The sequence below is a fragment of the Prorops nasuta genome, unplaced genomic scaffold (genome assembly GCF_024137725.1).
Source record: "Prorops nasuta isolate Cenicafe-Biocafe unplaced genomic scaffold, Cenicafe_Pnas_1.2 PNAS00009, whole genome shotgun sequence".
Taxonomy (NCBI): Eukaryota; Metazoa; Arthropoda; class Insecta; order Hymenoptera; family Bethylidae; genus Prorops; species Prorops nasuta.
The window spans coordinates 4786512-4804606 of record NW_027116806.1 but is presented as its reverse complement, the minus strand read 5'-3'; the positions used below and the strand labels follow the sequence as shown (position 1 = coordinate 4804606).

At 44.5% G+C, this 18095-nt stretch overlaps 1 protein-coding gene across 4 annotated transcripts in view; it reads left to right on the top strand.

The window, feature by feature from the left end:
* The window catches only part of LOC136776325 (transcription factor Sox-2-like), a 71722-nt gene extending 60195 nt beyond the window's left edge, over positions 1 to 11527 (top strand). For 2 of the 4 annotated variants that reach the window (XR_010823055.1, XM_066731760.1), the window contains one exon: positions 11262 to 11527. Coding sequence is in view for 2 of the 4 variants with exons in the window: in XM_066731760.1 (XP_066587857.1) it covers positions 11262 to 11325 (64 nt within the window). In the remaining 2 variants the exon portion in view is untranslated. Of the gene's footprint in view, positions 1 to 1245; positions 1387 to 11261 lie in introns of those variants that run through there. The other 2 variants (XR_010823056.1, XM_066731763.1) reach the window with 2 other exon arrangements.
* The last annotated feature ends 6568 nt before the right edge of the window (positions 11528 to 18095 follow it).

Sequence of the window (18095 nt, the reverse complement as noted above, 5' to 3'; positions counted from 1 at the left end):
GAGCAAGAGAATACGTTACCGGGAAGGAGGAAGGAAGGAAACCGATTGAGAGTGTGGAGGAGGGGGGGGGGATGACTGTGCGAGAACGGTGCTGCGCTGGCCGCCTCAATTTCTGGCGTCAATTAAAAAGTGACGCGGACCGAGGAAAATCTGTAATTAACGCCCCTCCCACTCCTCCATCACCACCCTCAACAATCGATCCTGATGACCTCGGTACTATCTTCACGCCCGACTTTTATCCCTCGTTAATCGAACCTCCCACCCGAATCTTGATTGAGACGCGCAATTTCTGCCCTTCCTCCCTTTCCCTACGACCACCGATATACCACTTTTCTAAAATTATATTTTTCTCATTCTCGACGACGAATCGCTTGAAATCGAGTCACCAGGGAAATGGAACGTCTATAAATGAAGAAGAAAGAGACTCGAGGAACGACGCTTCGATCGGTAATAATGAAACCGGCACGGATCTACCGGAGGATCCTTCGGGACTCGATCGACCAATCGAGGGAAGCGAAGAGATATATATGTAGATATAGATGTGTGTGTGTGTGTGTGCATTAATATATATATATATATAGATAAAGAGAGGAAGCGTTAATTCGCGCAGATCGATGATTGCCAGTTATGGATGGGCGTCAGCGTGGAACCGTTTCAGCTTCGTTATTGTTATTATTATTACGCGGTAGCGTCGAGTCCAGAGGGACTTCTCCTCTATCGCGCCCCTTCAATAGACGCGTGCACGCGTTCCTGGTAATTAATAATTGCGAGTAATTATCTCCTATCTTCCACTCCGCTCCCAGCAGCCCCAATCGAAAACTTATACTCGAGTGGTTGAATCTCGCAGGACCAAGGATATAATACATCCTCCGGGTTATTATATCCCCCCTGAGTTATGTGGCTTCCAGCCAATCAACGGCTTTTTATTTTTGTCCCCGGGAATCATCGGGACTCGTTCGATCCGACCTCGGAATATCGCGAGAACTCTTCATCGTTGAATTTCCATCCAGCAAGTTCAATGGTCGTCGAAGTATAATCTTAATAATTTTAACCAGAAAACCGTGTAATTTTGTGGATCAAATTTTCAGCGGACCAATAGAATTCTTTTTAATTTAGCGATTGTACCGGATTGGGATTTAAGGGGGATATTAACAATGTAATAGCGATAATGATCGACAATGACTGAATGGAAAATATAGTTTATCATGAATTACCAGGCAATGTTTCTTTTTTCTTTCTTTTTAGAGGCAGACCAGGGGAAGCGCGCGAAGATCGGCCCCAGCCCGGAACCTGTTATGAACATATGATTAAGCTCATTTTAATAAGTTTTTATGTAGATCTTTACGCGTAAGGATGTATAATAAAAGTAAGTGTTGAATAAACGAGATACGTTGAAGCTGTGCTGCGTTCTCTTTATTGTCCTCGCCCTTTGGAAGCAGAGAAGAGAGAGTGGGGAGGAGGGATGGAAAAAAAACAGGCAGAAACTGGCCTGCATAATGAAAGGAATTCTTTATCCTGGAAACGCCGCTGATAAGTTATCGCGAAACGTTGCCCCGAGTGCGGAATATTCCGAGCTCTGATTCGTACGCCGCAAAGTCCCAAAGAATTATCGACTGCTTTGAAAAACTTCTTTTTCATCCCCCTTTGATACGCGTCGCAGTGGAAAAAGCCCTCGATCAATTTCTTCACTAAAAGAACCTGTCTTTTGCTACTTCCCCAACCAACATTCTCCCTCTCTCTCTCTCTCTCTCTCTCTTATAACTTTGCAATTAAAAAACTCACTGAAAATTATCCCAGCCTCTCCCCTGCAATTTTCCAATCAGCCCAGAAAACTACCCTCGAGGTAACTTTGCATTTTTCGTATACTTATATGCCGAACTATTCGAAAAGAATTTCACTCTTCGCTCGAATCTTTCTCAGACACCCTAGGGCGATATTTATGGACTATTATTACGAGATTTTGGTCGGTGATATAAATTGGGGAAGGAAGGAATAACTAACAAGGGAAATATTAGACGGAGCTTGGCGAAATTCGAGAAGCCGGAGAAGATGGTTTCCGGGAGGAATACCCGGGGAGTCCTGCAGGATCTTAGCTGGCAGGTTGAAGGACGAGGGTTAGCTCCAAGTCGCCCTATTGGCTGTTCCAGACTATCGACCAACCACGGACCGGCCCTTTGTTTTAGCCACCACCCTTCGTCCACTCCCTACCCACGGAGTCTCAACCCTCCTCCACCCTCCAACCGCCTTTTCCAACCTCGCCAAACTCCTCTGCAAAATAATATCTTTACCGCATTCCTTTATATGTATACATTCCTTTCAGAAATTTCATTGCCCACTCGTCATCGCACTCGAGCTTCGTTACATTTGGCAAAGGTTTTTAACGAGAAACCGAAACCGTCCATCTCCGTCCGTTAAATTCTCGCGAACCAAAGTTTAGGGAGAAAAGTGTGCTGCACTTTTCCTGTGTGTGCGAGACAGAGAGAGAGAGAGAGAGAGAGAGAGAGAGAGAGAGAGAGAGAGAGAGTGGAGGAAACTCGAAAATACAGATCTGAAATTTACGAGAAAATAATATGCAGCGCGCGTCTGGCGAAAGCTTCCTTTTTTCTGCCAGTGTCTAGCAACTTCCGGCGCTGTTGGTGTAGGAAAGGGGGTGGTTGAAAAAAAAGCGGAAAAACTGAAAAAGAAATTACTTTTCTCCTTTGTATTTCGGTATCTGGCGTGCGGGGTCTGTCTTCCAGGAGAACGGAGGATGTGGATGAAGGAGAGTCAGCTTCGTCGTTGTAGGTTTGAGATATATATATATATATATATATGGGCGAGGGTGAGAAGAGAGGGGTGGGCCGAGGTTTTATCTCGCTCATCCTCATTAAAGAGCCTCCTTTCCCATGCGTTTTTCCGTCATCCTTCATTCCACTCGCTTCTCTTTCCTTTTCACTCCCTGCCCCCCCCCCTCCCTTCCCGCTCTCTCTCTCTCTCTCTGTCACCCTGTAGACATTTTTTCTTCCATTTCTCTCGCACTCGCCAAACGCAAATTTTTCCCAGAGGCAAACAAGGTATACGGGTAGCGCGTACCATGGATTTCAGAGACGGGTGTGTGTGTGTGTGTGTGTGGGTGTAAGAAACAGAGAAAGAGTATATAATTCGTTCACGTACACGCTTGCAGCACGCCACCGCTGCTTTTTATGTAAACAGTGAAAGATGCTTCGGCAAGTGGTGTCTATCCCGACGCGAGTAGAATGAGTGGGTGGGGGGGGGGGGGGGGGGGGGGACACTGCAGCATGCTCTATTAATTAAAAAAATGAGCCCCGCCGAACGAGCGCAACTCTCTCTCTCTCTCTTTCTCTCTCTCCTCCAACCCCAAGCCCCGATGGCAGAAACAACAGGCACACGGCTCCAAAGGTGAAAAGCGAATGCGTTACTGCGCATCAACGCCCGCGTAATTGGTCCGCATTAATTACTGCTTATTTTCCCTCCATTTAGCAAGATCCGACTCCGCGGCAGAACTATCTGCACCACCAGCCACTTCATTTCTCCGCCAACGCGAATCCACTCGAATCTTTTTACTCGAATTTTCACGCTGAATTAGACGCTCCGAACAAAAAATATCTCCACTTTTGTTTCTCCTCGAAATTTCGCAAAATTTCAGTAATTAGAAATTATTCGAGTACTCGTTCATCCTTATTCTCTGCAATCACTATTTCCTCTACTTTTCATAAAACTGTGATAAAAATATACACGAAGAGACTAATTTAATTCTCTTAATTGCAATAAAATTGATTCCAAAAATGTATTGCTCTGTGTAAAAGATGAATTAGGTCTAAACAATAAATTACCATGAAAGTGCGAAGAAAATAATGATTCGAGTCAACTGGTGTATAACCAGCTAAGTACAATTTGTTTCTCGGTGTAAAGACACCATCCACAGGACGCAATCACTGATAACATAAGCTACGACCTCGTAACGCACTACGTTAACAGCATCGTATTCAAAGCGTTCGACCAGTGCACCTTCATCCGCTTAGCATAATTAGCTGTTCGATGCCCAACTGCCCTATTGGATCGATGCCCTAATTGATTCATCGCTACCGAACGATTCGAGCATCGTTATCCTCTCTACAAACTTCCCCTCGAAAATTCTTCGAATACCGTCGATAATGAAAAAATTAACCGATAATTAATCTCCTTTATTGTACTCGTACTACAAATATACAACAGTTTAAGCAAACGAACGCTTTGCAGCTGTGACGATCGAATTTGATATATCTTCCATTTTTAATTGCGAGTCGTCGAGGGTTGTTACCGCAACAATGATGATGATAGTGGTGATCCTGATGGTAATAATGATAATGATAATAATAATAATATGGAATGGAGGAGAGACGAGGAGGAAAACAGTGGAAGAAGTGGGAGCAAACGAAGGTAGCATAACTGGAACGTCAATCAGGAGCGTTCTCCTTTGGCAAATTACTGTCAAGGCCAATTAGAATAGACATGGATGCTTCGAGAGTGGGTGAAATCAAAATATCAGCCCTCAGCGCTACCATTACGTGCCCCGGGCTATTTTCACCAACGCGAATCACCCGAACGATCCTGCGCCTAATTATAATCCATCCCGCAAAGCCTCGACTTTCATTTTCAATATTACAGTGATTATGGTAAAAATTCGATGCGGCTAATAATATTGACAAAAATTGCTTTATTGCCGATTCCAACGTTTTCAAGTCGACTTCGGAAGGTCGAGTGAATTTTGCATCGGCTGAGAGAAGAGAGAAAATATATTTATCGTGTATTAGAGACGTAATCATTTTTTTCATAGAAATTTTAGTTATATATATATATAGAGATGAGGAGGAAAGGACGATGCGCGAGACAAATGCGAGGAATAATGTAGTTGCTGGATGGTCCTGGAATAAAAAGACCACTGGAAGAGGATTGTGTCTCCAAGAAGGATAAAGGGGAGGGGGGGGGGGCGGTGAACAACCGAGCAGAGGGCGAGTAGGGGTGATCAGAGACGATTTCAGGGATTTTCTAGGGGACGAACGAGAACTGATTCGCGGGGGTCGAACACGTGATTAGATGGCCCACCCCAAACCACCAGCCTTTACCTCCCCCTTCCTCCTCCTCCATTCGATTCTGCAGATTGGAGACGCCCTACCGCGGAGACATAAAAAAATGCAATCGGCTCTTACACTAATGAAAAAAAAGACCCCAGGTAATTCGTATAGCATTCTCTCTCTCTCTCTCTCTCTCTCTCTCTCATTGTGCAATAGTAATACGAAATAAAAACTATATATAGAACGAGTGACAAGTACTATCTGTCACAAATATATACCGAAAAATTTCTATGAAATCAGTGGACGCTGCTGCATTTCTCAATGAAAGAAGGCTTAAGCTTGCCAATCACTCGGCGCGAATGACGAATCGGCGGATTTTCATTGAATGGAAAAAATAAAGAGCCGGGATGAGAAGAATGAAGAAAAGTCGTTTCTTTGGTCTTTTAGTTCGTGGCATGGACCGAAGGGTGGGGGAGACGTAGAGGGGCGGTAAGGGATCGAATCCTGCTCATCCTCGCGAAATCCCAATAATCCGCGATGAGACACAGATTGAGTTCCGGTCGGTCGCTGCTAAAAAAGTCCAAGGAGTCGCAAGAAAATTGCAATCCTTCCGGAACGGGGGATGATAAAATTGCCAGTGGCCAGGTGTTACCGTAATCCGGATAGTGGAACTGTCCAAGGACTTATCTCTCTCGTACGTGTGAACTCGTCCACTCTCTCCACACATACACGCACCACCAGACTCATTCAGAAAATATCCAGCAAATTTTTCCTTTCCCTTTTTTATCGCTCCATCTCCCCCCCCCCCCCCCCTCGCACAGTGACGTCACGCTCCTACATTTTCCTCCTGCGCACTGCGCTTTCTTAAATAAACAGCTTTGCTGCAACTATGTAGCTGCGTCGTCGTGTCTCGAAAATGCTTCGCGAGATTCGTCGCGGCAGCCAACTGCGGTAGAAATAATCGTGCATACCATATTCGAAGATTAAATTGCTGCTGGATTTTATCTCTCCTGATAGCCTAGCTGCGACTGCAGTACGGGGAATGTCCTGGGAGCTCGTGAAATCAGTTCAGGAAATTTATCGTCGTGGAAACTTGAGAAATTCCATTGACCCAAACGTTCTCCACTCCGAAAATAGATTCCATTCGGATTCGAGATGAGAACGCGCGATCTACATACCTATAGTGTGTGGTTTTCGGGTTCGTTTATTAGCTGAGAGAGACAAAAATGAAAATTCGTTTAATTATGTTTTTAATTATTATTAAAGCTTTAGTGATTAAGATCTGGTTTTGCCCAGTTGTTCCTTATATACATGTAGAAATAGCAAGGTGATGCGCGAGAGGAGAGGGTGGAAGGTTCCACACATCAGGTATTAGCTTGGAAAGTACTCGAGAGGGTAATGAGAAGTCGTTGAAAACCTTGCAAACTCGGTAGAAAAACGGTGGCGGTGGATGCAAGAAAGTGAGAGAGAGAGAGAGAGAGAGAGAGGGGGGGGGGGATAGGAGATGGGAGATCGATTGGAAAATCCTCTTAGGCGGAAGAGATTGAAGGAGAGAGCAAAGAATGAGGAGAAGAGCCGTCGAAGAAAAGGGACAAAATGGCGGAACGCGAAAATAATGATGGCAGCGCGTGAGATAATTGGCGTAAGGAGCTTGCGTCTAGTGGTTCCACGGCTAGATCAAAGGACTCTCGCTCATCCCCCGTCCCCTCCTCGCCTCTCCCATCGCTGCTGCTCACCAACAACGCTTTTTTTACTACCGCGGGAGAGCTCCTTTTTATCCCCTCCCCCCTCCCCCTCCCCCTCTTCGGCAGCCATCTCCACCCCTACTCCTATATATATATATACCCACTTTATACCCTGGCACGGAAACCGTGGCAGATACGCGAGATCGATGATTAATTTCCAATCGCGACTTAATTACGTCTAAGCTCGATTCAGCAGCGAGATAGAAAGGACTCCCGTGTGGCCTTGGGAAAAAAAGATTAGAGCCCGGCCACCGCGAGAGTGTGCGAAGCCCTTTCAGTTCCTCTCTCACTGGCTTCGCTAATAATAAAACACAATTATCCCAATGATTTATCAAAGGGCTCCTCTCTCAATCTTCTTATCGCTCTCATTTTTAATCAATTATGAGATTTTTACGCAACATATATAATATTCATTTACGCACCAGCCATTTTTCCTCGTTTTCAATCGAGAATCAAATTACCTCTCGGTCGTTCGCCATCTTTTTCTTTCTTACAAATATTTATGGTGTATCAAAGGTGGGGTAGTGGGGACTGTTTTGTTTATTCCAGTGGACCACTTTGTGGGAGAGGATTGTTTTCGAGGTGGAAAGAAGCTGATGGGAATATAGGAGCTATGGAGATATGTATATATATATATATATATGTAACGTAAGAGTGGACATCTGTGTCTAGGAGGACAACCTTCGTCCTGATTTTCGCAGGACGACCCACGCAGATCCTATTTCTCTCTCACTCCCGAGCAGCCACTTTGTGCAGATAGGATCTCGAAACAAATTACGAGTCTTGCCGGCTGCCGCATGGATTAAAATCATCGGGACTCTCGTGTTCTCCAAATCGATAAACACGATCTACCACCTCCCCCTCTCCTCGCTATATATATAGTATATACATATAGCACCACACACCAAATAGAAAATCTGAAAATCTCACTGGCACAGATTTAACGGTTGCATTAATCTCGCTTCAGTCCCTCCACACTGGACGATTATAAATTCTCCTGGAAAATATTATTATGATAATTTTTAAGCTTATATAATTATCGGTGCTCGAGATGTAGATCCCACGGATTTAAATGGTATTTTGTCGATTAATCCGAGTAGTTAGGGTCCAATAAGCGTGTCGTTTGTCGGTTCGCCATTAATAAGCGAACCAGAGTGGATCCACAAGGGCGACTGGATAAGGAACGGTCGACTACTGGTTTACACTCTTACGCAGAAAGTCCAATGTAATGCATATGATATACGACACAGGAACCAGCGAGAACCTGACCCTGGCTTGCAGCTTCTTCTACCCACGAGACTCGCTTACCACAACATTCACGTTACCTGCTTGCCTACCTATCCAACTCTAAATTATCCAATAAGAACTCTGCAGACTCCCGGAGACTCGCTTGGTAATTTATACAACAAATTTTACCTTAAACCGACCAAACGAAGAAGCTCCTTTTCAATGCTGTGTGTCTGTGTTTGTGCATGTGTGTGTGTGTAGAGACATCCATCGGAGGGTGACACATCCGACTTGTGAAATGGGTGTAAATGAGAGTTTGGAATTCTTTTGTGTAGATTAATGGAGAGGGGGGGGGGGGGGTAGAAGGATGAAATAGAAAATTGGAATATTACGAGGTAGAAGGGTTTGATGTCGGGGTCAGAGGGAGGCTGGTGTATCGTATATCGCACATATCGGGTCTGAGGATCGGTGTAAGCCGGTAGCTGTGCTGGCTGGCTGCACGTTGCAGAAACCACAGCCCTCCACTCTCGTCCACAGCCACGCTCGATGCGCACAATTAATATCGAGCCGTATCTCCGATCTCTCATTATTACCTGCTGCTGCAACGGGGACCAACCTTCTTCTCCCTCCTCCCAAGTACCTCGCTCTCTATGGAGAACCACTGAATCACTCGAGAATACGACAGTTCTTTAGATATTTAAATTTTATCGAAGAAAAACTCAGGGCCGCTCAATTTTTATGTAAGAAAATATTTGCAATATTTTCGGAATTTTGCTTAAACGTACTTTAATCTCTTTCCTCATTTTTTTCTCTAATAGCTATCGAGAACCACTGCGTATCCTTGGCTGAATCACGTTGTAACACACGCGAATAGCACTCTGGAATAATTCGAGAGTGAAAGATATGTTTGGAGGAGCCAAATATCTTCGGGCGTTGTTCAAGGAATTTGGCTAGACTGCAGATATTAAGAAAATCATAGTTCACAGCTGTGGCTATTGAAAATATCACAGCTTTATGATATCAATGATCTCGAGAACCAAATGGCAGCAGGATTGGCTCGAGGCACAAAAATCACGCTATTAGCGTTTTGGTGCTCCATAGTTTCGCTGGTTATATACGATAACCTCGAGAGGACCTAATGGGGACAAAAATAGCTCTAGGCAGAGAAACGATTTTACTATTTGCCATTTGGCGAATCTACGAGCCAATTAACACCTCTACGAACGTTGTGTTTATACTAATTCCATGCTGGTGTGTATTATTTTGGAGAGGCGCAGCGGGGCTAATGAAAGTTAGGGGGAAAATGGGTCCATCGGGGAAAGGGGAGGGGTAAAACGAGAAATAGGAAAAAATAGAGTTGGTCCATATAGGTGTGCGTTGGATAACGGAGGAATCTGGTGGTTTCCGTGGATGAGGTTGTGTGGGTAGCCGCTACCGTACGCCCCGGGACACCAGTGTCGACCATGCATCACCCTAACGAGCCGGGCATCGCGTGCCGATCTGTATTAAGGATTTATAATCCCCCGGGTACCGACTCCTAGTGTCCCGTTCCCTGGACCAGCCGTGCACGGATATTTGCCTATACTCTCACGATCGCCTTCCACCAGGATCGACCGGGACAGATGGCTCACCCACGAAGAAATGCCTGATTCCAACGCGAGATAACTCGGAGAATTTATTCTCGCCTCTACCCCTTGCCTACCGGAGAGATATCATTATTTTTACCTTGCTATCTCCTCATTAATCACATTAAGGCTCACTTATTAATTGCTCCCCCCCCCCCCCCCTTTATTTTTAAAATCCTTATCAGGACCTGGACTATGATCCTTTTAGCAATTCCATTTGTGACGTTTGTGTAGAATAATGTAGAAAAAAGGTTATCTTATTGAAACGGAGTAACGTTTACATATAAGTATAGGAATAGAGAATACTCTGAAAAATAACCACAAGTTTTTGGAGGAAAACAAACGCGACCGTTCCCTCGTTACAATTTAGATCCTGAGATAAAGGTATTTTCTCTCGTAAACGTGAAGAAGCAGTATTTGTCATCCGGAGAATAAATTTCTCTGGACAGAAAAATTGTCTCGATCAAATTCCTAGAGGTACGTAGAAGCAAGGAATTTAAGGATTCGGTTCTGGTATCTTCATGATTGATTTTTCGCTGGTACGAGTCATTAATTAAGTTTTTCGTGTAAAAAAAGAATGTTCGTAGCTGGAAGAACTGGTTCCTGGTTATTAATTCGAGGTGGAAAAATTCTAGGTTATATAGGAGAGAGATAAAAGGGGGATAGAAATAGAGTTGGACGCTCACGAGAGAAATGGTTCTGTCCTACCACAGTGGGTCGCCAAATTAATAAGCGTTTAGACCGAGACATCAGCCACGAGATAATTCCGGTAAAGCTGCGTCGTCGGCCATATTGATGGGACCTCCTGCGACTCGACCTCTCGTGCAGGAAAAATACTAATGAGTCCTCGATCCTCGCTTCCGTCAAACTTCGTGATTTCCCCCCAGAAAACGTTCCTGGCCTGTAAACCAAGCGAAAAACACTTTAACGCTATCTCTACTCGAATAATGAAGAATTTTAATCATTTCGGACAATCCTTTCTAAAACACAAAATTAATGAGGAAAAAGTTAGAAAATAAACTGTACTAAGATATAAAATACTCGTATGTAATTAAAAAGTTGTGTGCATGGGAGAGTGTGGGAAATAATTAATTGGGGAAAATAGGGGGAGTTTCCTATATATATAGTGTCCAATTGCATTTGGCCAACTGTTAAAAAGAGTGTTCGAGGAGAGTAGCTCCAGCTGGTAGAGTCATTCGTGGGGATACCCACGGGTGGCCTCGTACCGTAGGACTCTACGTAGCCCCGCGAGAAGAAACCGAGCACTGGCGCATTAATAACACTGGTAGCCACTCATATGTTAAACGTCCACCCCGTTCTGCCCCCTCCCCCCACCCCCCCCCCCCTCTCCCCGCTACTACCTACAGCGACGCGTGCTCCTCCGCGACACCTCCTATCTATCCGATACACTCCGTTATCCTTCTGCTACCAACTTCCTGCTCGGATTACAACTGCCTCCCCCCCCCCCCCCCCCCTCCCAACCTGTCATAATTCTCAAACTCCCTCTATATATTTACACACACATATATATATATATATACATTCTCCATAAATCGACTCACTCGCAAATTTTACCAGTTATTAACGAACTCTCGCAATTTCTGTTGCAGGTACCAATACCCTGAGGAGCACAAGTCCTACTCGAGGTACTACGCCTCAAGGTCACCGCAATAGTGCACAGTCCCGGAACTTTTCTGTTCGTGCCAAAAGTGCCGCTGGACTCTGTCTCGTTACTAGCGAAAGGAAGGGAAATATAGAGAGAGGGGGGAGCGTGCGATAGAAATATTGACACTCTTCATGGTATCTGTTATATTGTAATTATTCGTCGATATCGCAAGTTATAATAAAATTATTATATAATACTAACATAAACACATTTTTAACATACCATCGTCTGGCTTTTATTTCACCTTTTTTTGTTTCAATGTCAAGTGAGGTAAGGAGTGAAAGGGAGTAGGGGGAGGGGGGAGTCTGCCCCTCGGCAGATTTCATTCGGGACTCGCCCCGAGATCTTTTAATTTGAGGCCAAATTCCTCTCGAGGATGAAATGCGGGGAGCCACCGAGTGCTCGTATTGCGAGAGGGTGGCGGCTCTGCCTGGCTTCCCGCTTGTTTGCTACCCCCCGCAGAATTCTAAAACACCCCCTGCGTGTTTACCAGCGCCTTTCTCCAACCGAATCTCTAGCCGATCCACTCGAAACTGCCTTCTGTCCCGAATCACAGAATTATATACACCAGCCAGTCGCTTCCTTCCAAAACTCACCCTGAAAACCCTCCTACGCTCTCGTACAACCTAATTACCTATACCCCTGCAAAAATCACGAGTGCACGAGGGAGATAAACAGAGATGGACGGAGAATTTCCTCGGAAAATTTCCGGAAAATTAAGTCCGATAAAATGATTCTCTCTCGGCTTAGCAATTTTTCTCCAATTTCTTTCACGCTCAGCAACGCATCTGGTTATGTTCAAGGTAAGCAGGGGAGGGTAGTTAAATGGGTATCGATAAAAGTCAGGGTACAGGATGGAAAAAGTAAAATGTTGCTGGCCGCATTCCTGAGGGAGGCGAAAAATATTGAAGAGGGTGGTGAGGAGGGTCCTTCTTGGTGGGCCTTCGCTCTGCCTCGATCCACCGTCCGCACTGTATATGTATATATATATATATATACGTTTCCAAGCAGGTGAACGGTGAATCGTGTCTCCCATGCACCTACTTAATATAAGCACGTACATCCGTGCCCGTGTGCGTGCCCACGCGAGACTCCTAACTTATTGCTCGACTACCGTTTTTTCGGAGCACCCGGAGATTCCTACACTGCAGATTCCTCTCGCGTTATTTCCTCAATGCTAATTTTATATATAATCCTCGAAATTTCTAGAAAAACGTATAAACTGTGAATATACGCAAAAAATATCCCTCACCTCCTATGTAAATTTAACTCGTGCTTTATTTCTATTATTGCAATTTTTATTAATCGTGGAATTAAATTTTTTCACTGCTTTTTTTCCGGAAGGAAGGTCGTGTAGGGAAGTTAATGCAGGCCAATATCCAAAATTAAAACGCGTTACCGGTGCAGCAAATCATTGGCGTACAATGCCAGGAAGTAGGGGGGGGGGGGGAGGATGGAACGAAAGAAAGGAGCCGTGTCCTTGCAAGGATATTGCACAGTTCTGTGCGATATTACCCTCATCCTTTCTTATTATTTCTTTTGACGTAACCCACCATCGATCCATTAAAACTTCCCTCCACGCGGATTACTCCTTATCCACCCCCAAGCCCCTCCTACCCCTAACCATACTAAAACAACCATCACCCAGCTTCTATCAAATTATTATCAACAGCCAATCCTTCCACCCGAATTTCCTCGTGAAATCTAAAAATCCAAACGTATCTCGTTCACGTTATTTTCCATGTGACTCACGGGTAATGTTATATCATCGATGTCATTATGATTTTCAGGAATTTAATCGTAGTGGAATTCGCTGGTGGTACTAGTGGAGTGATTGAAATTACTGCAGATTTAATCGAATGGAATGAATCCCGCGAGATTGTTTGTGTGATTTATCGACGTTGGAAAAATTTCATTGGGACGGAGAGGGGGTGGGTGGAGCAAGAGGGAGAGAGATGGTAAATTTTTAGTCGCGCCGATTAGACGATTCAGGAATGTACCAGGAAGATCCTGCGTATATCGAGGCTCGAGAGATCATTTTTTAAGTTGGTCCAAGGCCTGGGGTCGATGGAATCAGAACGCAGCCCTAAGGGGGTGGTTTGCCCTTGATCGTCGCGGCCACCCTTCCGACCGCAGATTGAAATTCTTAGCCAAGCAGAATTGCTGGGGGTCCCTCGAGTGGCTGTTCCACCCCTCGCTGGATTACGTTATCTCACTCGTCACTCTATCCGTTGACCATCTATCACGTTTCCTACGCCTGGCTAATATCGCCCCTAACCCCTGCCCCGTGCCAACCTTTCTTCCTTTTCATCCTCCCCCCTCTTTCTTCAATTTTTTCTTCTATGTTTCTTTTTTTCATTTAAAATTTTTAAACGATACAATAATACTATCGTTTCCACTCGATTCCCAACGTTTCAAGAGGGGGGGGTGAAAATCGTCGAAACAATAAGCTGAGATAGAATGGGAAGAACTACGGGCTGGTCAAAACGATACTGGCTATCACAACTGACCGACTGGCCTGTCCATCGCTGACAAACTTGCATTTGCATTTACACCTCTGCCTTTTCCCTCAACCTTTCCATCTATTCAGAGAAATTATCAATGCACGAGACGCGATTCCCTTTCTCTCTATTTTTATTCCTCCCCCCCCCCCCCTTTCTCTCTCGCTCCACCTCGTACTCGCGTAAAACCTTTTTCCAAAAATTTTCATCATTCGCTATGGAGAAACGAAAAAATGTCCTTTTCACTCGCTTCCATCACGAGTCCGTAACAAAATTCGACGGGAGAACAAATTTCTGGCGCTCTGCAGCGTCGAATTGAGAAAAAAAAATATTCTATATAACTAAAAACCATTTGGAGGTGGAGTCGAAGTATCGCGTGACGTTGGCTGGATATTAAAAGGAAAAAATTGCGTATCCGCCGAAAAGCAATAATCGTTGCGGGTACGTTCGCGTGTTTCGAACGAATTCTTGTTTCACCACGACATCCTTTCACACGTCAGTAAGCAAATAGATGAGAAAATGAGAGAGAGAGAGAGAGAGAGAGAGACCTGCAATGTATATCGAGGAGTACCTCGCCAATAATTTTCGATATAATGTACACACTGGTTGGTGGCCAAACGCGTCAATTTTTTTAGATGGAAATTAAGCCAATGAAGAAAGGAGAGAAACTGCTCGTGTGTGCACTTTGTGGAGGAATTCAAGAGAGTATAAGTTGCCATTTAACTCGGAACGTTCGAGACTCTGTGCATTTGCGCCATTCCAGTTTTCTTGGTACTGGCCAGCCAGCCAGCGCCAGAGGTGATCCACCTTAATTAATGAGTTTATCGGAAACTCTCCGAGTCCGGGACTAAAGGAGGAGGGGAGGGGGGAGAAGGCTAGAAAGCTCCGTCATTCGCCGCCATTTTAATTTCGCGAAGAAACTTTCTAATTACGAACTTTTCTGATTAATCACAGTAATTAATTAGTAGCCTCCGCGGAAGGAAGTAAGGAAAATACGGAACTCCTGGTTAAAACTCCCTCACTCCCCCCCCCCCCCCACTCCCTCGCTTTTCGGGTCCAACGGGCCATCTTCTAACTCTCCTCCCCACACCCCTCACTCTCTTTCTCCCCTTTCAGACCCACAGCTCCTTTTCATTCCAGTTTTACGCCTGCCTCCTTGCTTCGCTTCAAACGTCTTAAGAATACGTTTTTAATTAATCGTGCGCGTTAAATTTTCTTGCAATTCTAGACGAAATACTACTGAGCTATAGTTATACTGCATTTTCTATTTTATACATTTATATGTATCACGAAGGTTTTATATATATATATATATGCTTTGTTCTCTATTTTTTCTTTGAAACAAATACAGAATTGTATGTTCATTACGATATAGTCAATATTGCTTTTGAATCCTGCCACAGCTTCAGTCTCCCAAATGACCTATTAACCTCCCCCTCCTTATTTTCTCGTTTCTTCCCTTTCCAACGAAAGCATCTCTGTGCGAAGAAATCCTTCTCGACTCGGACTATCTTAGCAGTAAACTCAATGAAAATGATAAATTTTTTAATTGCAAAATCACACATACGTTTCAATAAATAATTTATCTATATATAGAAAATGTATTTGTTTGACGAATTTACTCTCTATGAAATTCTTTGTGATTTACATGTATTTAATCGGAAAGAAAAGAATCGCGCTTGACGTCAGTCTCCCTCGAGCGAGTCGAGATGAAAAAATAGAAAATTCTGATTTCACTGCTGGACAGATGACTTTCTCGATTTAATGCGATATATTAATTTTCTTTCTATGCATAGCTGGAGTTAAACGGAATGTATAAGTAAGAAGCTTATGGGAGCCGCCCACGCAACCGCCCACCAAAACACACGAACAAGTCAAACAGAGCGCTATTCCGTTACTGGGTGTTAAATGTGGCGTTAAGTGGTTCGTCGATGAACACGTATAGTGAATACCAAATACAGAATATCTCTCTCTCTCTCTATATATATATATATATATAAACGAACAAACATTTATCGACCATTTAATCGCTTTTTATTGATTCATCGCCACGAAATTTCTCAATCATCAGAAACCGACTCCTCCAATTTCCACATTTTCCCATTTTCCAATAAAAACTTATACTCGAAGGCTTACTTGGGATTTGCCTGCATCTCCCAGCAGCATACACCAATCGGTTTCATTAATTTCGAATTTAGTTTGCTTTTGATGAGGCAGGCAGGGAAGGTCGAGAAGTTAAAGTATGGTGTTGCGGGTGCATGGGGTGGGGTGTTACAAAGATGAGTATATATATATATAAGAGTAGAGCTGAGTGGTGGGGGAGGGGTATTGGAGGGTTGATTTAGAGATTTCGATGAAGAGAGGAGGGTGCGGTGTCCTCTGGAGATATCGCGAGTCGCCTCGTAATGAACGAGCGAGCATCACAGAGGGGCATGTGACACGCGTGTGCGTGAACATCCTGCGACACGGCGGGGGAGGAGGGGCCAAATGGAAAACACAATGCGTGTCTCCTGGGAGACGCTTATCTGAAATTACAATGTTACCTCGCATCAGCCCCTGGACCAGCTGCTGGAAATCCGTGTCCTGCCACTGCCACTCAACGCCTACCACCGACACTCCGACTACCACTAATTCATACACTCCCCCCCCCCTCCCCCCACCTCCCCCACGAATCCCTCCTTCTCTCTTAAGAAATTCCACTCACCATCCATCCATCCACCTATTTCCTACGCCTCTCCTCGCGTCGCTGACACTCTTATTTCCCTTACCACCCACGAATCCCTGAAGATTGAAAAAAAACATCTTTTAAAAAGACCGGAAAATCCACGACGAACGAAATTTTGCAAATTAAACGACCCGATTGTAAAAGGATGTGGACCGGTGCTACGAATGAGTTCCGCGGCTTCTTTTAACATGGCGACAAACTGGAGCGCGTAATGAGGGACTCGTCTTGGGAGAGGCGTCGAGGAGGACACGAGGAAATAAGGTGAAAGAAGAAGTCTGGCTTAGAAAGATAAAAGTGGGAAGTCGGGGGAAGAAATGGAGAAGTGCGTTTGGTCGCGCTAAAAGCTCGTTTTAAAAGATATTTTTCTACTTAGGTGTATATATATATATATATATATAGGTGTATACACGAGTATAGAAACCTGTGCCGTCGACGTAGTTTTCTATCGAAAAGGAAAGTGTCCTTTCATCAGCGGGACTGCCAGCAATTATATCCCCTTCCTTCCCATGCTTCTTCTAACTCCTTATAAGGAATTCAGAAAATTAATTATGTTACGCCTTAATTGCACGCCCTACTGATCCAGCCCGACGACGAGTAGAGGAGAAAACTGTTGGGAAATATTTGTTATAGTTTTCTTATTCGACAGAGATAAAGAAATCTAATCTCAATTAGTAGGATTATCATTTTCGAGGTGAGTGATAATTTTTGACACTTTGAATTGAGGGGGTAAGAGAAATTATTAGGATTTCTCGTCGATTGGGCTCGGGTTGATTTTCGGTAATTGATGTTAAAGCGGGAGGGAGGGGGAGGGGGAGTGCCCGAGGATAGGTGTCAAAAGGATCACGGAGACGAAACGTGCGTGATCAGGATTCATCTTGGGCTTTGCATGTCTTGTCGCAGTTTACTCCCCCCTCCACTTTCGCACCTTCCACGGTAGCGGCCGTTGCGGCCCGGGTAGCCTCGCCGGTAACTCGATCTTCATTTCAGCCACTCCACCTCATTCGTTTCTCCAAATTCCCCCCCCCCCCCCCCTCCTCCTCCCTCGTTACTCACCCCTTATCACGTACATTTAAGAAATTTTCAACTTCCAGTATAATTCCACCATAATACTCCACAGTCGACAATGAGACGCGTTCAGTTTCTAGAAATCTACTCTCTAAATTTTCTTGTGACGTTTACAAAGATCGAGGTGAAAAAACGTGTTTTGAACGGAACGGCAATTGTATCGAAGCAATAACGAAATGAAAATAAACGAGAGTGGAGGGAGAGAGTTGGTTGTTTCTCGGTAGCGAAGACTAAACGTTCTGGCGTATACACAGGGAGAGAGAGAGAGAGAGACAGAGAGAGAGAGAATTGATCACAAAGAGAGAAACTTTGAGAGAATCTGCAAGCTCGGTATTCGTAGGTAGGAAAGCAAAAGTGGGTGGAGGGGGCGAGAGAGGCGTCGTGGATGGGTAGATCGGTGATTAAGAGGGAAGAAAAGGGTGAAAACGACTGGGGGATAGAAAAGAGATAGCTGGAAGGACTAGAGAGGACAGTTTCGCGATTAATG